General features: G+C 42.1%; 1 protein-coding gene across 2 annotated transcripts in view; it reads right to left on the bottom strand.

Moving 5' to 3' along the window:
- tbc1d22a (TBC1 domain family, member 22a) overlaps nt 1-15,362 on the bottom strand; it is a 127,228-nt gene that overhangs the window by 22,178 nt on the left and 89,688 nt on the right. For both annotated transcript variants that reach the window (XM_058078049.2, XM_058078048.2), the window contains exon 12: nt 6,742-6,817. In XM_058078049.2, coding sequence (XP_057934032.2) covers nt 6,742-6,817 — 76 coding nt within the window. The remainder of the gene's footprint in view (nt 1-6,741; nt 6,818-15,362) is intronic.

Raw genomic sequence — 15,362 nt, 5'->3', positions numbered from 1 at the left:
CTACTATATTGGGCACGCAATTTCCTGTCTTGAGGGATTTAATCCTTAACCTAGGAAAATACTTATAAATAAATACTGTATAAATAAGGAATCCTACTTCAATCAAAAATCACTCCAATCAACAGTAGTAAATGAGGGATTATTGTACATGATTATCCAGTACTAAGGTCAGAATAAAGAATCTTAAGGGAACACATGTTGCTCTTCGTCTTGGCTCATCTTCTGTGACTGCCTTTGCAGCCTCTAGATGACCATCATGTTCTGCATTCATGAAACTAAGTCATCTTTTATTATTTGCTAACAGGAGGGAATCCACCCAGCTGGTTGCAAGAGAAGTCAACAAAAAGCTGGCCAAATATTGTTCCACTTTCACACGCCCGGCGATTAGAAGCATGTCAGGTGCGACACCCCCTGTTGCTTGTAGAGGAAAACTAAATGGACCTTCATTCAACTTCATTTTCCAGGTAATAGTCACATTTAATCATCCGTACATCTTGACAGTATTGACCAGCCAAATGAATGATGTGGAAATCTGTTGACCTGAGTTATTTTGTGTACAAACACTTTAGTCCTACAATGACCTCTTTTGTCTTCAAGTGGACGTCAAGGGGTGTAATAAAAGCACACCGCACACATACACATAACAGGTATTGATTATTGTGTGCTTGAGAGTGTTGATGCGGGGGGGAAGCCAGCTTTATATTCATGGCAATGACATGGCCCCGCTTGCTGAATCAGCTGGGCCTGTCCGCAATGACCAATTGTGCAGCAAAGGAAGACATGACTGAGGTGTATAAATGGTACAGTTATGGTGCAGTCAGTGTGACCTACTACAAGGAAGTTCAGACAATAGTAATGCCATTTTTTATTACTCCTATGATGAACTACAATAAACGTGGAAAACACAGATTTGGTCTGTGTGGATTTACTGTTCAGGGAACCTCCGACTAGTTGGAAGCCTGGGGTCAGACCCAGGACACGTTGGAAAGACTCTGTTACTCAACTGGTCTGGAAACACATCAGTATCTTCCGCAAGAACCAAGTCACAGGGGAGAAAGAAATCTGGCCTTCCCTGCTTAAGCTGTTGCCCCCGCAACACGACCTTGGATAAGCGGAAGAAGGATGGATGGAGGTTGAAGTCTAAGCCAAGTGGTGCCGAAAGCTGAGGATGGCGAGCACGTGTTCATACTTGAGAAGCAATGTCATCCTTATTGCCTCATTTCTTTTGGACAACTCTAATTATGTGGTCAAATAAGAGCCTTTTAACAAGTACATGTGTAGAGGATAAGTAATTGTATTCTAGTGATTGATTCTAAAAAGTGGAGACTTCGAAAATAAATGAAATTGCAGAGAGTAGTAAGCAGAGCACCCATGGCAATCTGGGACAGGAGCGTATGACTTGCCGGCCACCAGCAACTCTGCCATTAAAGGGGGACTGTACTTTTTGGGAATTTTGTCCATCATTGACAATCCTTATGTGAAACATGAACATATTTATTTCCATTTTCTGTGCATTATTACGCCAGAAAATGAGTTAATATGAGTTAGCGAACAATGGATGTCAATGGGAGACATCTATTTCAACTACGAAACCCACTAAAAAACATTTCATATACAAGTACATTGATGACAACATGTAATACTTACAGTATCTTGCCGTATTTTGATGATTTACCGGAAGAGACCCATTGATCGGAACTAAAGCTACTTTCGTGTCAACAAGGGAAGACGCCTCCTTCCCCCAGGTAGTACTCCGCTGTGATACTTTGTTAGGACAAAGTAGCTGTTCAAGCGTCAGAATAGGTGTGTCCCAATGATGTGCATTTTAACTAGCTTGTATTAACTTGTTTTCTCATATTCCTGTGATTGGTTGGCGACCAGTCCAAGGTGTACCCTGCCTCTCGCCCGAAGACAACTGGGATAGGCTGCAGCACCGCGAGCGACCCTCGTGAGGAAAAGCGGTAGAAAATGAATGAATGAATAATGCACAGAAAAGGCAAAGGAATATGTGTTCATATTTCACATAAGGATTGTAAATGATGGGCAAAATAAATAAAGAAAGTGCAGTTCCCTTTTAAAATGACCATTTTTCCTCATACTAGTTTAGTCTCTTACCAGCTTTTCTTGGAAAATTGTAAATTTTATTCTAGTAATTATGAATTTATTCCCATAATATTTTGACTTTATGATAACACTATCACGATCACTAACCCGATTTTCCAAAAATTTTGTTTCTCTAAAAATAACGTTCAATATTCAAACTTATTCGTTCAAACTTCATGCTACTGAAATTACATTTTTTTTAATCTAACATCACATGTAAAATTATGGACACCTCTGATCAAAAAGAAAAACATCACCATGTAATATTAAAGTATGTATCATAATCTACAGAAGGGCAGGTAAACGCAAGTCTCTTGAATTGTCTGAATGTCTGAATTGAACTTGCTACGAGAGCCTTTGTTCCCTTTCTATGGTCCTGATTAATGTTGCTTTTCAGCTTCTTTTCCATGACAAAAGATTAAAAATACCGCTCAGTATTCAGCCACTCATATAGTTCACAGCAATCGAACCCGTGACACTCAATCTCTACATATGCGTGTCTCATAATAGAGCTGTAATTATAGAGCTGTCAGAGAATCTATGAGGAAAGGCAGTTAGGGAGGAACTACGGCATAGTCTGAGTGACAGGCGCGCATATACACACATTCATTACCACCTTTAATACAATTTTGATGTCCAGAACACTTTTTGCAAGATATTTCCAGACAGGAACGCATTACAACAACACACATGGCAATCGCTTGAATGACACCTGTCTACGCAAGCATATTTAAACAATCATACACAAAGCTACCATTTGGGGCTCCTCTCCACAGTGTAATTATCACACGCTGCTGTGAAAGCACACAACAAGGGCGCCTCGTTAAGGACGAATGGTGACAGAGCTGGGCTGACTGCCAAACAGCGGGAACAACTTTGGACAAAGTTAAATTACACTAATGAACTTGCACTGTTTTATATCAGGGGCTTCAGCAAACACGGGGAGGAAGAGGTGCAGGTAGTCGGACTGTCGTTTGTCATGAGGAATTATAACAGCAGGAGAGGAGCTAAAATTAGTAGCTTTTTAACTGTGGGCTGCAGTCCAGCTGGCTCAAGCATCACGCTGGGTCGGCTAGTTACTGAGGCTGAGCGAGGTTGCGGATGACATCGCTCATAGACACTGATTGACTGATGAGTCTTGTCTTCCCTCCTACCGGGGGGCAAAAGTTGGGGATGGAGGCCATGCCGCGACAGACTCGTGGCCCGTGGCTGGCGAAGCGCGGGTGAACATCAGTCGGTCAGAGGTCGTACAGTGACGAGTGAGTGTTTCCCAGGATTGTGCTGATGAGGACGTTTTTGCCCGACTCTCCTTGATGCACAGCATAAATGCAACTCCAAGCTCTCTTTTGACCTTTCATTGTTTGCTTCACATTCTTACTTCCTTTCACATTTTCTGCGAGTGGTTAGCATGTTGGCCACACAGTCAGAGTTTGCATGTTCTCCCTGTGCGTGCGTGGGTTTTCTCCCCCGATTCCAAAAAACATGCATGTTAGGTTAATTGGCGACTCCAAATTGTCCATCGGTACGAGTGTGAAAGATTGCTTATCGATATGTGCCCTGCGATTGTCTGGGGACCAGTCCAGGGTGTACCCCGCCTCTCGCCCAAAGACAGCTGGGATAGGCTCTAGCATACCTGCGACCCTACTGAGGATAAGCGGAAAAGAATATGAATGGATGCAGTAACCCAATGAGGCATTTTCATGCAACGAGCAGAGCAACCAAGGCCTCATCAGCCTTCAATGCAATGGCCAAAAGCAACATGGCAGCACCAATGTCTTTAAATCCCCATATTACCACAAACGTGCAGGAAGTATAGCAAATATTAGGGTGGCACAAGCTAGAGCCACAAAATGCCTATGCATTTAAAAAATATAATTCATAATGCAATGCACAATCTCAACGCAACTACCAGCTGTTTAACACAATGTAAGTGCACAGCGCAGGTTGTCAGTGTGCTTGCAAATTTGCATAACTAAATTCACCTTTGGGCAATTTGCATGTTAATAAAGCCGTGCTAATGCACTTGTGTGTCACAAAATACACAGGGACAGAGATAAGGGAGGGTGATAAAGAGATCAGAGAAGCATTTTAAACATGCCGACAAAGTAGCTTGTCTTCTGAGCAGGTACGGCGCCTGCGCTTGGCGTCAAACAAGGCGAAACAGGAGTTAGCATCAGTAAGTACAAGTGGGGCAATCATGAGGGGCATGCAGAGCGGTGGGTATTGGTTTTAAAACTACATCTACTATATGTCCCGTCATTTCCAGGTGAATAGCTGTAGAGAGAGTGACGGACTATTCGGTTCTGACACTGAAGACGATTATTTTAGTTGTTTTAGTGCGGAAGGAGGAGATGACGGCGATGACAGCGACTTTTCTGGTGGGCTACTAGTCATATTACAGGCAATGTCTGGCACTGTTCATAAAAAATATTTAAGTTAAAAAATCTTGACAATATCATGACGTGGACACCTGGACATTAGATGTGTAGCCTGTTTCTGTACAAATCTTTGTCCCTTTAAATTTAGTGGGCCCTTAAGTATTTGGAGCTTTTCCTGTGAGAACAAAATCACACACTTCATTTTATGACACACAGTGGTGTGTCATAAGTGGCGTCGTCTTAAAAGCTAATGATCTCCACCTTGTGGTTGCAACAGCTAGTAAGTACAGGTCATTAATCACTTGTAAATCTATCAACATGTGAAATTATTTAGTTTTTAATCAGCTGTTAAGGCTCTTTTATTTGCATTTTGGTTTAATCGCATGGTAATTAAAATTTATAGTTGGTTGTAAACGGTAACAAAATAACTAAACCTGTCATATTTAGTCGACAGTGGGAACACAAGCCTGATTGAGGTACTATTTACTGCTGAATCTAAGCGTACCGCGGCTAGTTATTCATAAAAAAAAGAAGGGACAAAGAAGATGAGACAGACAGATCAGCAATGTCCTGCCCATGCTGACCCAGTCCTGTAAACATTAATTTAATCAAACAGCGGGCTGAGGTCAACATTTTATGCTTTAGACGTCCTTCCTTTGTCTCTGTTGCTCCTGCAGCTCCGAGATCCAATATAATATTCACAGTCAATTGTTTTATTCGCAGTCCAGCTGAGCTGCAGTGATTGCATTGGGATACCAGTGTCAAAAAGTTCCACATTTCTAGACAGAGTTTGTTATGACTCTCTAACCCTCATTGATAGGTGCTGATAAGTCATTTTAGAGTAGACGGCGACAGCAAAAGCGAAAAGCGCCCGTGTAACACAAGATAAAGGCTATCTGTGATCTCATTAGGGGTAGTAATGTCAAAGCAGCGAGGTATAAAATGGCTCTGCCCCGGCCTTGATGACAGGGCACTTATGGAGTAAAACACAGTGAAACACACCGAGTCATATTTTTAAAGCCTTTGCTGGCGCCGGCGTGCGTTGCAAGTTCTGTTTTATCTTCATTTATTTCCTTTGGAACCGCACTCAACAGACCAAATGCAAACAATCTGTTTTCATTAACACTAGCGCACACACTTTAGTAACACTCACATACTCACACATACTTGAGGTAAGGAGAATTAAGTCCCTCACTGACAAAGAGAGTATGAGCGGAGCGGGACATCACCAAGGTTATCCAATAGCGTGACCATTATATGCTTCAATGAAATATTTGTTTGATGCAGTGCATTGTGGTGACGCGACCAAGGACGGCTGCAATCAGGTGATATTTACTTTTTCTATGGGCCTACAGCAGGGGTGCCCAAAGTGTGTCCCGGGGGCCATGTGCAGCCCACAGCAGTTTTTTCATTGATTTGATTAGTCACTGATGAAAAAGTTCATTGAATCATTATGAACTGGACAGGTTAGCTTCAAAGGCGTTTCACCTCTCATCCGAGCAGGCTTCATCAGTTCATGCTCAACCATTACGTGGGTTAAACATGAGTCAGACTAGATAGGACAGCCGATCCAGTGTGTTTATCCTCTAAAGGAGGAAGCATGTCCAGACAGAAATGGTTTCGCTCTTTGGTGGTGTCAAAGGACAGATAAAAGCCCGGCCATGCTATAGATTCACCAGTATATTGCGGCCAACATGGAGGTCTACAGGGAACAGAACCAAGTCACTGGTATATATGAGTACAGATTAGAAGCCAGGAAGGGCTTGCCCTCACAGAGCAGATTAACTCAGTGGACAAAAACATCAAGTTCACAAGAGAGAATGTCAAAGACAATAAGTTGGCTTTTTTGGACTGTGACATCCACAGAGGACGCAAGAAGGGCATTCGGGTTAGCCTTATAGAAAATCCAAACACTAACCAATACCCCACTTTTTGATTCACATCGTCTACTGGAACACAAACTGGCCGTTATCAGAACCCGACATCACATGTTCCCACCAGCCCACAGCCCAAACAGAAAGAGCATAAGCACCTGAAACCTGTGGTTACCCCAACTGCTTGTGTGTAACAAGTGTAGCAGATGCATCTCAAAGAGAAAGAACACTCTTTCGAGGACAAAAAAAGTACACATTCTGGACAGAGAAGACAGATGGTTTGAAAGAGGAGTGACTGAAGCCATCTACGTTAAGGTTGAGAAGACTTTGCTTGGGTATTGCTAAGTGAATGGCTTGTACAGAAAGTGGAAGATAATAACACTCACCATCAATCCTGCTGACCAGCTCTTCTAAGGCCTTGACTTTTCTCTGGATGCCCGGCTGTGCAAAAGTGTAGTTGTCCTGGGGAAAAAAAGGAGTATCAGTCAGTATGAATCAGGCCCCTGTAAGTCAAATACAGCACTGAACCGAATATAAGACGGCCTCGCTTTCTCAAGACCTATTCATGGTAAAAAAAAAGTCAGATCCAAATTGTACGTAACAATGCCACAATGGTCCAAGCTCTATTTAAATTTGTTTAGTTCATTCATTTAGCCATTTTTTATTTATAGTAAGTACAATTTGCTTAAATATGCATACATTTTCATACTAAATAGGCCGTATTCAACCATGAAACATTTATTCATGAATACATTCTGGGGGAAAAAACAGGGTATGATGTTTGAACCGCCATGTAGCAAGAGATGACTGTATTTGGTCTTTTTTTTTAAATGTAAACATTTAATCTGCTAAGATGTTAGTTATCAGATTTATTCCCTTAAATCGAAATAGGCATCAGTCACTAAATAAATAGTGAAACAGGGAAAAGACATTTGGCACCATATGTTGATTTGTATGTATCAATATAAGACAACTTGTCTTTTTCAGACTCTTTATGAGGCAATCAACTCCGTCTCGTATTAGGAGTCAATACGACACATCGTTGGTTTGGCTTATGCAGAGAACAGCTCCAAATAAATGTCATTTACATACATGAGAATGTGCATATTAACCACAAAGCAACAGATGCAGGTGAACACATAACCTGCAGAGACGCAGCCAACACTTGAGGTGATTCAATCAAACAATCAAAAAATCTGTAATAGGAATATTTGTCATGTTTCCCAGTAAAAATGGCTGCTTGGTGTTTTAGCAGCCAACTGGCACATCCTGACACGTTATCATCTAACAGTTTATTTGTAGCGGGAAAAGAGCAGCAGCCGTTACAGACTTGTTTTTCTTGCCAATACCTGTTTCAACGCTCCAGCAGTCTGTGGCTCAGAAGACAAAGAGGAGGCCTGATTTTGATTTGTGTGCACAGTGGATGGGAAAACAATTGAACGAAAGAGATGTGTACATTTACCATAGGGTCAATTACGGATAGGAGACTGTGTCAAAAAGCTAATAAACCTGCAGTGAATTTCAGGTTCTAATGACAGAGTGATCGCTGGAGTGGCTAGTCTCGGTTGGTGGAAATTGCGGATTGTGCATGTGAGAGCGGGCTGTAAGCATTCTGTGGGCGAGCATGTCCAACACACACACACACACACACACACACAAACAAACAAGAAGCAGGATTAAGTTTCCTTGAGGGGTCATTTTGGCGGGAGAACAGCTGATGTGGCAAACCATCCAACAACCAGAGAGTGATGGAAAGAGAAAATGAGAAGGAGAGGAAATAGAAGGAAGCCTAGGGAGGGGGGGTTGAGTAATAAACAGCTCCAGTTGTCCTTCAGGCTCAGCAGAATGAAGGTGTGTGCACCCCCACCCAACCCGAGCCCACCAGCGGCTTGCTGGAAACAAATCTTTTATATTTTGGTCTTCACTTTCTATTTAAAGTATTAGAACTGATTCGATTCTGCCATGTGATTTCTCTCTGTGTGTGTGACAGGAAGAAAAGCTTAAGTGCAAATGCAAGTAAATGTGCTAGAACAGCATCGCCATGACAACACCCCTTAGGTTTTTGTAACCTGAATGGATTTGGATGAGATAAATTATAAATAAATAAGATAAATTCCCGAGAGCTATTTACTCAACGTGCTAATTTACCGAGCCATTTATCTGACTCGCATGTCCATTTGCCTTTTGTAATTCAGCTCCATTTTCTGCCTTAAGACCCCTCCTTGCACACGGGGGTCTTAATTTGGCGAGGAGCACAAGCAAGCCGGTACAAGTAATTACATTTGCATTATTGAGGCTTCTGGCTTTAATCAACTAGTAGTTTCTCTCCCTCTCACCTGCGTCTTGTTTTCTGCCTGTCTCGGAAGTCACGGCGGAGTATGTTGCGGCTTTTGATACAGCTCTATGCACTTTTCCTCAATTGTTCTTTTTTTTCTGCCACTCTCCTTTCTGCATTTCAATCAGTCTAACTTCCACGTCCTCTGTGTTATTCACAAAGACGATCCCTATTGTTGCAGTTGTCTTCATTATCTCCTGCTTCTACAACTTTTCCTTATGTTATCTCTCAAGTGTATCCTTTGATGGCAACAAGGCCATTGTGATTCAAACATTTGCACCCGGTGAGAAAACCCGGTACATTGTGCTACGCTAGGTTACGTTCACACTGCAGGTCAATTACCATTGATTTGCTCTAAGGTGACCTGAATTTGGTATGTATCCGATCTATTGCAGTCTGAATGGTCAGGTTGCATATGTCCGACATATACATCATCAAAAGGTGTGGCTTACCATGTGAGACTTGGCTAGAAGTAGCCAAAAGTTATTATTGCAAGTTATACTCCAGAGTGACTTGTATTTTTTTCACACTGAAAGCCTCGGCTCGTGTGCTAATATCTGCTACTCCTATCACTTCTGTACCACTGAAAATTTACAATGTAAACATCAACTTATTAAGGCAAATGAGACAGACGGCAAACAAATGCCCCCCAAAAGAAAATCATATTGTGCAGTTTATAAGCTGCAAGTAAAATGGTTATGTTGTGTTATTTAGTAGTTTAGTAGTTATCTGAACAACTGTTAATGAGTTATATTACCATACCACCAATGCCTAAAATATCTGCTCTTCGTGTCCGATTTTAGAAAATACATTTCCCCTCATAAATGAGACATATGATTGTTTTTCTTCGTCATTGCGCATTTTTGACTTACACTCCTGAGCAACTCAGTCAGGAAAATCCGGTATTGAAGGTGCCCGTGAAGAAGCTCACGGTAATGTCCCATCTCTTCTACCACCCACACACTCCTCATAACAGATACTACGGCAGGTTCTCCTAAAACGGCCATACACAAAATTTTGCCCTCTTCTTCTTCGTCTCCTTCGTGGAATCATTGAAGAAAATATTGACTCCCGTTGCACAAAATCCTTGAAATTGCCAGAAAAGGGCCACAGAGAGCGGACAGGGCAGTGATAATCAGGCCAATATCCGGCATTTTGACACATATTGACATCTGCCTTGTTTTATTTCGACAGCTGACGAGAGATTAAAAGCGGAAGTAATGCAAAGCAACGTTCTGCAAAACTACATGAGTTTGTGGCGCGCCCAAACATTCTGCTGTTGCAAGACTCGAAGACACTTTTGTGAAAAAACATGGCATAGCGTCCTTTTTTGCCCCAGTGATGCAAACAAATATATATATACAGTGAAGAAAATAAGTATTTGAACACCCTGCTATTTTGCTATTTCTCCCACTTAGAAATCATGGAGGGGTCTGAAATTTTCATCGTAGGTGCATGTCCACTGTGAGAGAGATAAACTAAAAAGAAAAATCCAGAAATCACAATGCATGATTTTTTAACAATTTATTTGTGTGATACAGCTGCTAATAAGTATTTGAACACCTGAGAAAATGAATGTTAATATTTGGTACAGTAGCCTTTGTTTGCTATTACAGAGGTCAAACGTTTCCTGTAGTTTTTCACCAGGTTTGCACACACTGCAGGAGGGATCTTGGCCCACTCCTCCACACAGATCTTCTCTAGATCAGTCAGGTTTCTGGGCTGTCGCTGAGAAACACGGAGTTTGAGCTCCCTCCAAAGATTTTCGATTGGGTTCAGGTCTGGAGACTGGCTGGGCCATGCTAGAACCTTGATATGCTTCTTACGGAGCCACTCCTTGGTTTTCCTGGCTGTGTGCTTCGGGTCGTTGTCGTGTTGGAAGACCCAGCCACGACCCATCTTCAATGCTCTGACAGAGGGAAGGAGGTTGTTCCCCAAAATCTCACAATACACGGCCCCAGTCATCCTCTCTTTAATGCAGTGCACTCGTCCTGTCCCATGTGCAGAAAAACACCCCCAAAGCATGATGCTACCACCCCCATGCTTCACAGTAGGGATGGTGTTCTTCGGATTGTACTCTTCATTCTTCTTCCTCCAAACACGCTTATTGGAATTATGACCAAAAAGTTCTATTTTGGTCTCATCTGACCATAAAACTTTCTCCCATGACTCCTCTGTATCATCCAAATGGTCATATGCAAACTTAAGACGGGCCTTGACATGTGCTGGTTTAAGCAGGGGAACCTTTGGTGCCATGCATGATTTCACATCATGACGTCTTAGTGTATTACCTACAGTAACCTTGGAAACGGTGGTCCCAGCTCTTTTCAGGTCATTGACCAAGTCCTGTCGTGTAGTTCTGGGCTGATTCCTCACCTTTCTTAGAATCATTGAGACCCCACGAGGTGATATCTTGCATGGGGCTCCACTCCGATTGAGATTGACCGTCATGTTTAGCTTCTTCCATTTTCTAATGATAGCTCCAACAGTGGACCTTTTTTCACCAAGCTGCTTGGTAATTGCTCCGTAGCCCTTTCCAGCCTTGTGGAGGTGTACAATTTTGTCTCTGGTGTCTTTGGACAGCTCTTTGGTCTTCGCCATGTTACAAGTTAAAGTCTTACTGATTGTATGGGGTGGACAGGTGTCTTTATGCAGCTAACGACCTCAAACAGGTGCATCTGATTCAGGATGATACATGGAGTGCAGGTGGACTTCTAATGGGCAGACTAACAGGTCTTTCAGGGTCAGAATTCTAGATGATACACAGGTGTTCAAATACTTATTTGCAGCTGTATCACACAAATAAATTGTTAAAAAATCATGCATTGTGATTTCTGGATTTTTCTTTTTAGTTTATCTCTCTCACAGTGGACATGCACCTACGATGAAAATTTCAGACCCCTCCATGATTTCTAAGTGGGAGAAATAGCAAAATAGCAGGGTGTTCAAATACTTATTTTCTTCACTGTATATATATATATATATATATATATATATATATATATATATATATATATATATATATATTGATCTAACTCTAACAACAATTGGAAAATAAAGTCCAATGTACTGCAATGAGTGGCAAATTGCCAGTTCGGAACCAGATGTGCTCACATGCGCTTGAAGCTAACAAGCACCCGGTATGTATACCGTTTTGGACATGGTGAATTGTGCAGTGCCAATGCACTGCAGTTTGTTATGCATGTTCCAAATAAAACCATTAGCATTACATGATATTCACTGACATTATAAGCCTGCCCATGTTTCATTGCGCTTGCAAAATATTGCAGTAAAGGTTCCATTAGCGTCATAAGTAGTGATGTAAACCATATGGAGCTTGGATAGAAACAACATTTCCGTCTATTTTTATTGCTGCTGTGATGCTAATCGGGCCAGATATGACTAAGAGTTACCAGTGTATGATAATGTCTCCTCTGCTTTGTTGTGCTCCCTCATGTTTCATTTAGTACCAAGCTGCAGTGCATTTTATTTTGTTTGGATGTCCTCGGCTCCGTTTCCCTTCGACTTTATCTACTTAGTCTCTTTAGATCAAGGGTGTCATGGTGGGCCGAGACACTGCGGGTTTTCTTTCCAGCCGGTCACTAAAGCAGGTAATTTTGATGTTCAACACTTCCTTCAATTTGAGAGAAGGAGCTCATCAATTAAGAAACTGTCCGAAGAGAAAATCTGCAGTGTCTCGGCCCTCCACTGACAAGTGCTTTAGATCAACGTATTGTCTACTTTATTTCTTTCTTTCTTGTCATGTCCTCCTCCTTCAACCAGACTCCAATATCAAGTAGCTTTGACCGAATGAGGCGACAGGAGGAAACTATCGCCCGCATTTCGCTATTCATAAACCACATCTGGACATCCCCCAGAGTGTACAAACACGGTGTCGAAAACCTCTCATTCACGCCACCATTCACCCACTCAGTCGGCTGAATCAATCGCGCCTCTTCACCTCTTCAGTCCATTCTATTAGAAGCAACAATGGCTCCGCACTGGACTCAGATTGCCTTCTATTGGGAACGCCGGATGTCTATCAGCAAGTGGGACAGAAGCGACACAACAATGCGCTGTTCTGTGTTGTAGGTGAGCGAAAGAGAAAGAGACAGATGACAGGTAAAGATAAAGGGTTTACAATAATAGATGTTACGGTGTTGGTGGAGAGAAGTGAAGGACAGTGCAGTTATCTAGTCTTTGGTGTGACAGAAAAAAAGATTATATAAAACAGGTTGAGATAAAGACATACAATATACAAGAGGGATTGAAGGATTTTAGTACGCAATAGATGGGACCAATTGTGTAGCTTTCCACCGGCTGGCATGTGTGCTTTGGAGCATATTTGTAATGGACTCGCCAGGACTCATCCTTTTTCTGGAAAATATAACTCATCCTTTTTCTGGAAAATACCGACCAAATATTTAAACTTGTCTTTGCCGATACTGTTTATTGGTTTTCATTCCCATAATTTCACATTTGTTTTCTTGTTAAATAATATTTTCAGAAAGTGTTGGGGGCTGCACTTCGAACAACTGAATTACATGAATTATTTTTCTCACTGGAGCTGCTGATAACACTTCCCAGGTCAATGAAGATAATGTCAAGAAAAAGCAAATAGGGTTTGTCGCTTCCATCATACCATGATGTGTGTGTGAGAGGTTTGTTATTCTGTCATTTGGAATAAAGTTAAAAAGCAACTATCCAAAAATTTCCACAGTGGCATTAAAGGCCATTGCTGTAAGATGACTTGTGACTGGAAAGACTGTATTTTCGGTGCCAACCACTACCGAAACAACGAAGGGTAAAAACGCGCCGTGTCTGTCAGATCACGCTATCGTCATCTACTCTCTGGAAAACAGTCTGTCAGCATTAATTTTGCAGTGTTTTTCTTCAATTTTAGGGAACACTTCTTTGGGTACGCCTAGCATTGCAGCTAGCACGCCAACACTGGTTTCGTGCAGATCTATTAACATCCTGTGACTAAGAACTTCAGTAAGATGGCAAACACCAGCTGGTTATGTGTGTAGGTGGTAGATTGAGTGACAGACCAGGAAGTCCATGGGGAGCTGAGGACCAAACACGGGGTCTAGTTTTGGTCTTGCAACCGTCTGCTAGACGTTAGATCACAGGCCCCTTGTTCCTACGCAACGGCGACCCATCTCTAGCTGGTACCGCGGAAACAGATGGTTGCCTTGACAATGAGCACAGACACACACACACGTTTTTGCGTGCGTTCCAAGCAAGGACTTGGATGCAACTCAGACGAGGAGCAGCAGCAGAGGGAGCGGTCAAGCCTTTAATCATTGTACATTCTTCGTTACATATTTGTCAGGTTGGGGTTTAGAGGGGTCATTCGGCACAAACTGATTCAAAAACATTCCATACGCCAAATTATGCTATGATAACCAAACCATGGTGGGAGGCATTTTCATGCTGGGCTGGGGCTACCAGTAATAAGTTAATATCCCAATGTGACCCCCCTTGGGCTGAAAAACACATTGAAAAGCCACTGCTCCAAAAGGCATATGTGCGGAATTAGCATAAAAGGCAGGTGTTCATCTGCTAGGTTTAAAAACTAAGAGCCCTCGGGGGTGTGCTAGCGGAATAATGGACTTTCTGAACTTTTTGACTTTTCATTTTCCTCTCCGGGAACGACGCAATCCGCCCTTTCCTGTTGCTACACCTCCAAAAATGCACGCTTCTAACTTGCACCGTGCATGTTAATGATGAATATGAATGAGCAAATTGCCTTGAAATATTTATATCAACAGCATATCAATGGACAGACACGACAGCTCCATTTAAATTAAATGAAGATGTGGAACCATTGTAATAAGTTAAATGAGATAAGTTAGCTGGAAGCGCAGTCCAATTTAGCACAGTCCAAGAGTAATTAGCTGCTAGAAATACGAAGGGAACACCAGGGCTGACTTAAAATAGCTGTTTCAAGAAGGTACATAGACTCATTTGGAGGCAATCCAGTCATTATGTATATTATGTACATTTTTCAATCTCTAATTAATTTCATGAGGTCACAGGTATCTTTGACATGGGATTAAATGTCCATTTCAATATCCCTCTGTAGTGGAGGGGATTAGGTAGTTCAAACATGTTTGCAAGAACTTGACGTTGCTACTGTCAGCTGCCAGTTTGATGTGTAAATGGGCTGCACAGTACAGCGCGCTTATCTTGTTGATAGGCTCGGGATCACGCACTCACAGCAGTGTTGGTCTATTTAACAATGCCCTACGTGTCGAGGCCGGGCGGACGGACGCAGGAACTGTCACTCACAGAGGATGTGCGTTGGTCCTGGACGTCACAATAAAGTATATGAAATTGCTTCCACTTCAGCCTGGAAGCAACTGGAAGCAGCCATCATGGGAGAAGGGGCTTTAGTTGTATAACAGTGGGGTAGAGCCATTTGGGAATGCTTAATTAAAGGTATACTGTACTAAAACTAACAAAAGTTAATTTTCCATGCCTTTAGAAACAATTTGACACTTTGCAAAACTTGAAAATACAGTGAGATCCCTGCATACTGCTGATTCAGCATCAAAATAATGTTTTCCCAGCAAAATACACACATCCCATTCACCATAAGGTCAATAATGATATCTAAATACGTATGCGATAATACAGGTCGAATGTAGAGCATACATGTTCAGTCAT

This window comes from Doryrhamphus excisus, linkage group LG2 (genome assembly GCF_037039965.1).
Source record: "Doryrhamphus excisus strain RoL-2023G ecotype Guam linkage group LG2, RoL_Dexc_Guam_v1.1, whole genome shotgun sequence".
NCBI lineage: Eukaryota > Metazoa > Chordata > Actinopteri > Syngnathiformes > Syngnathidae > Doryrhamphus > Doryrhamphus excisus.
Note: the sequence above shows the minus strand (reverse complement) of the source record. Positions and strands in the feature narration are given on the sequence as shown.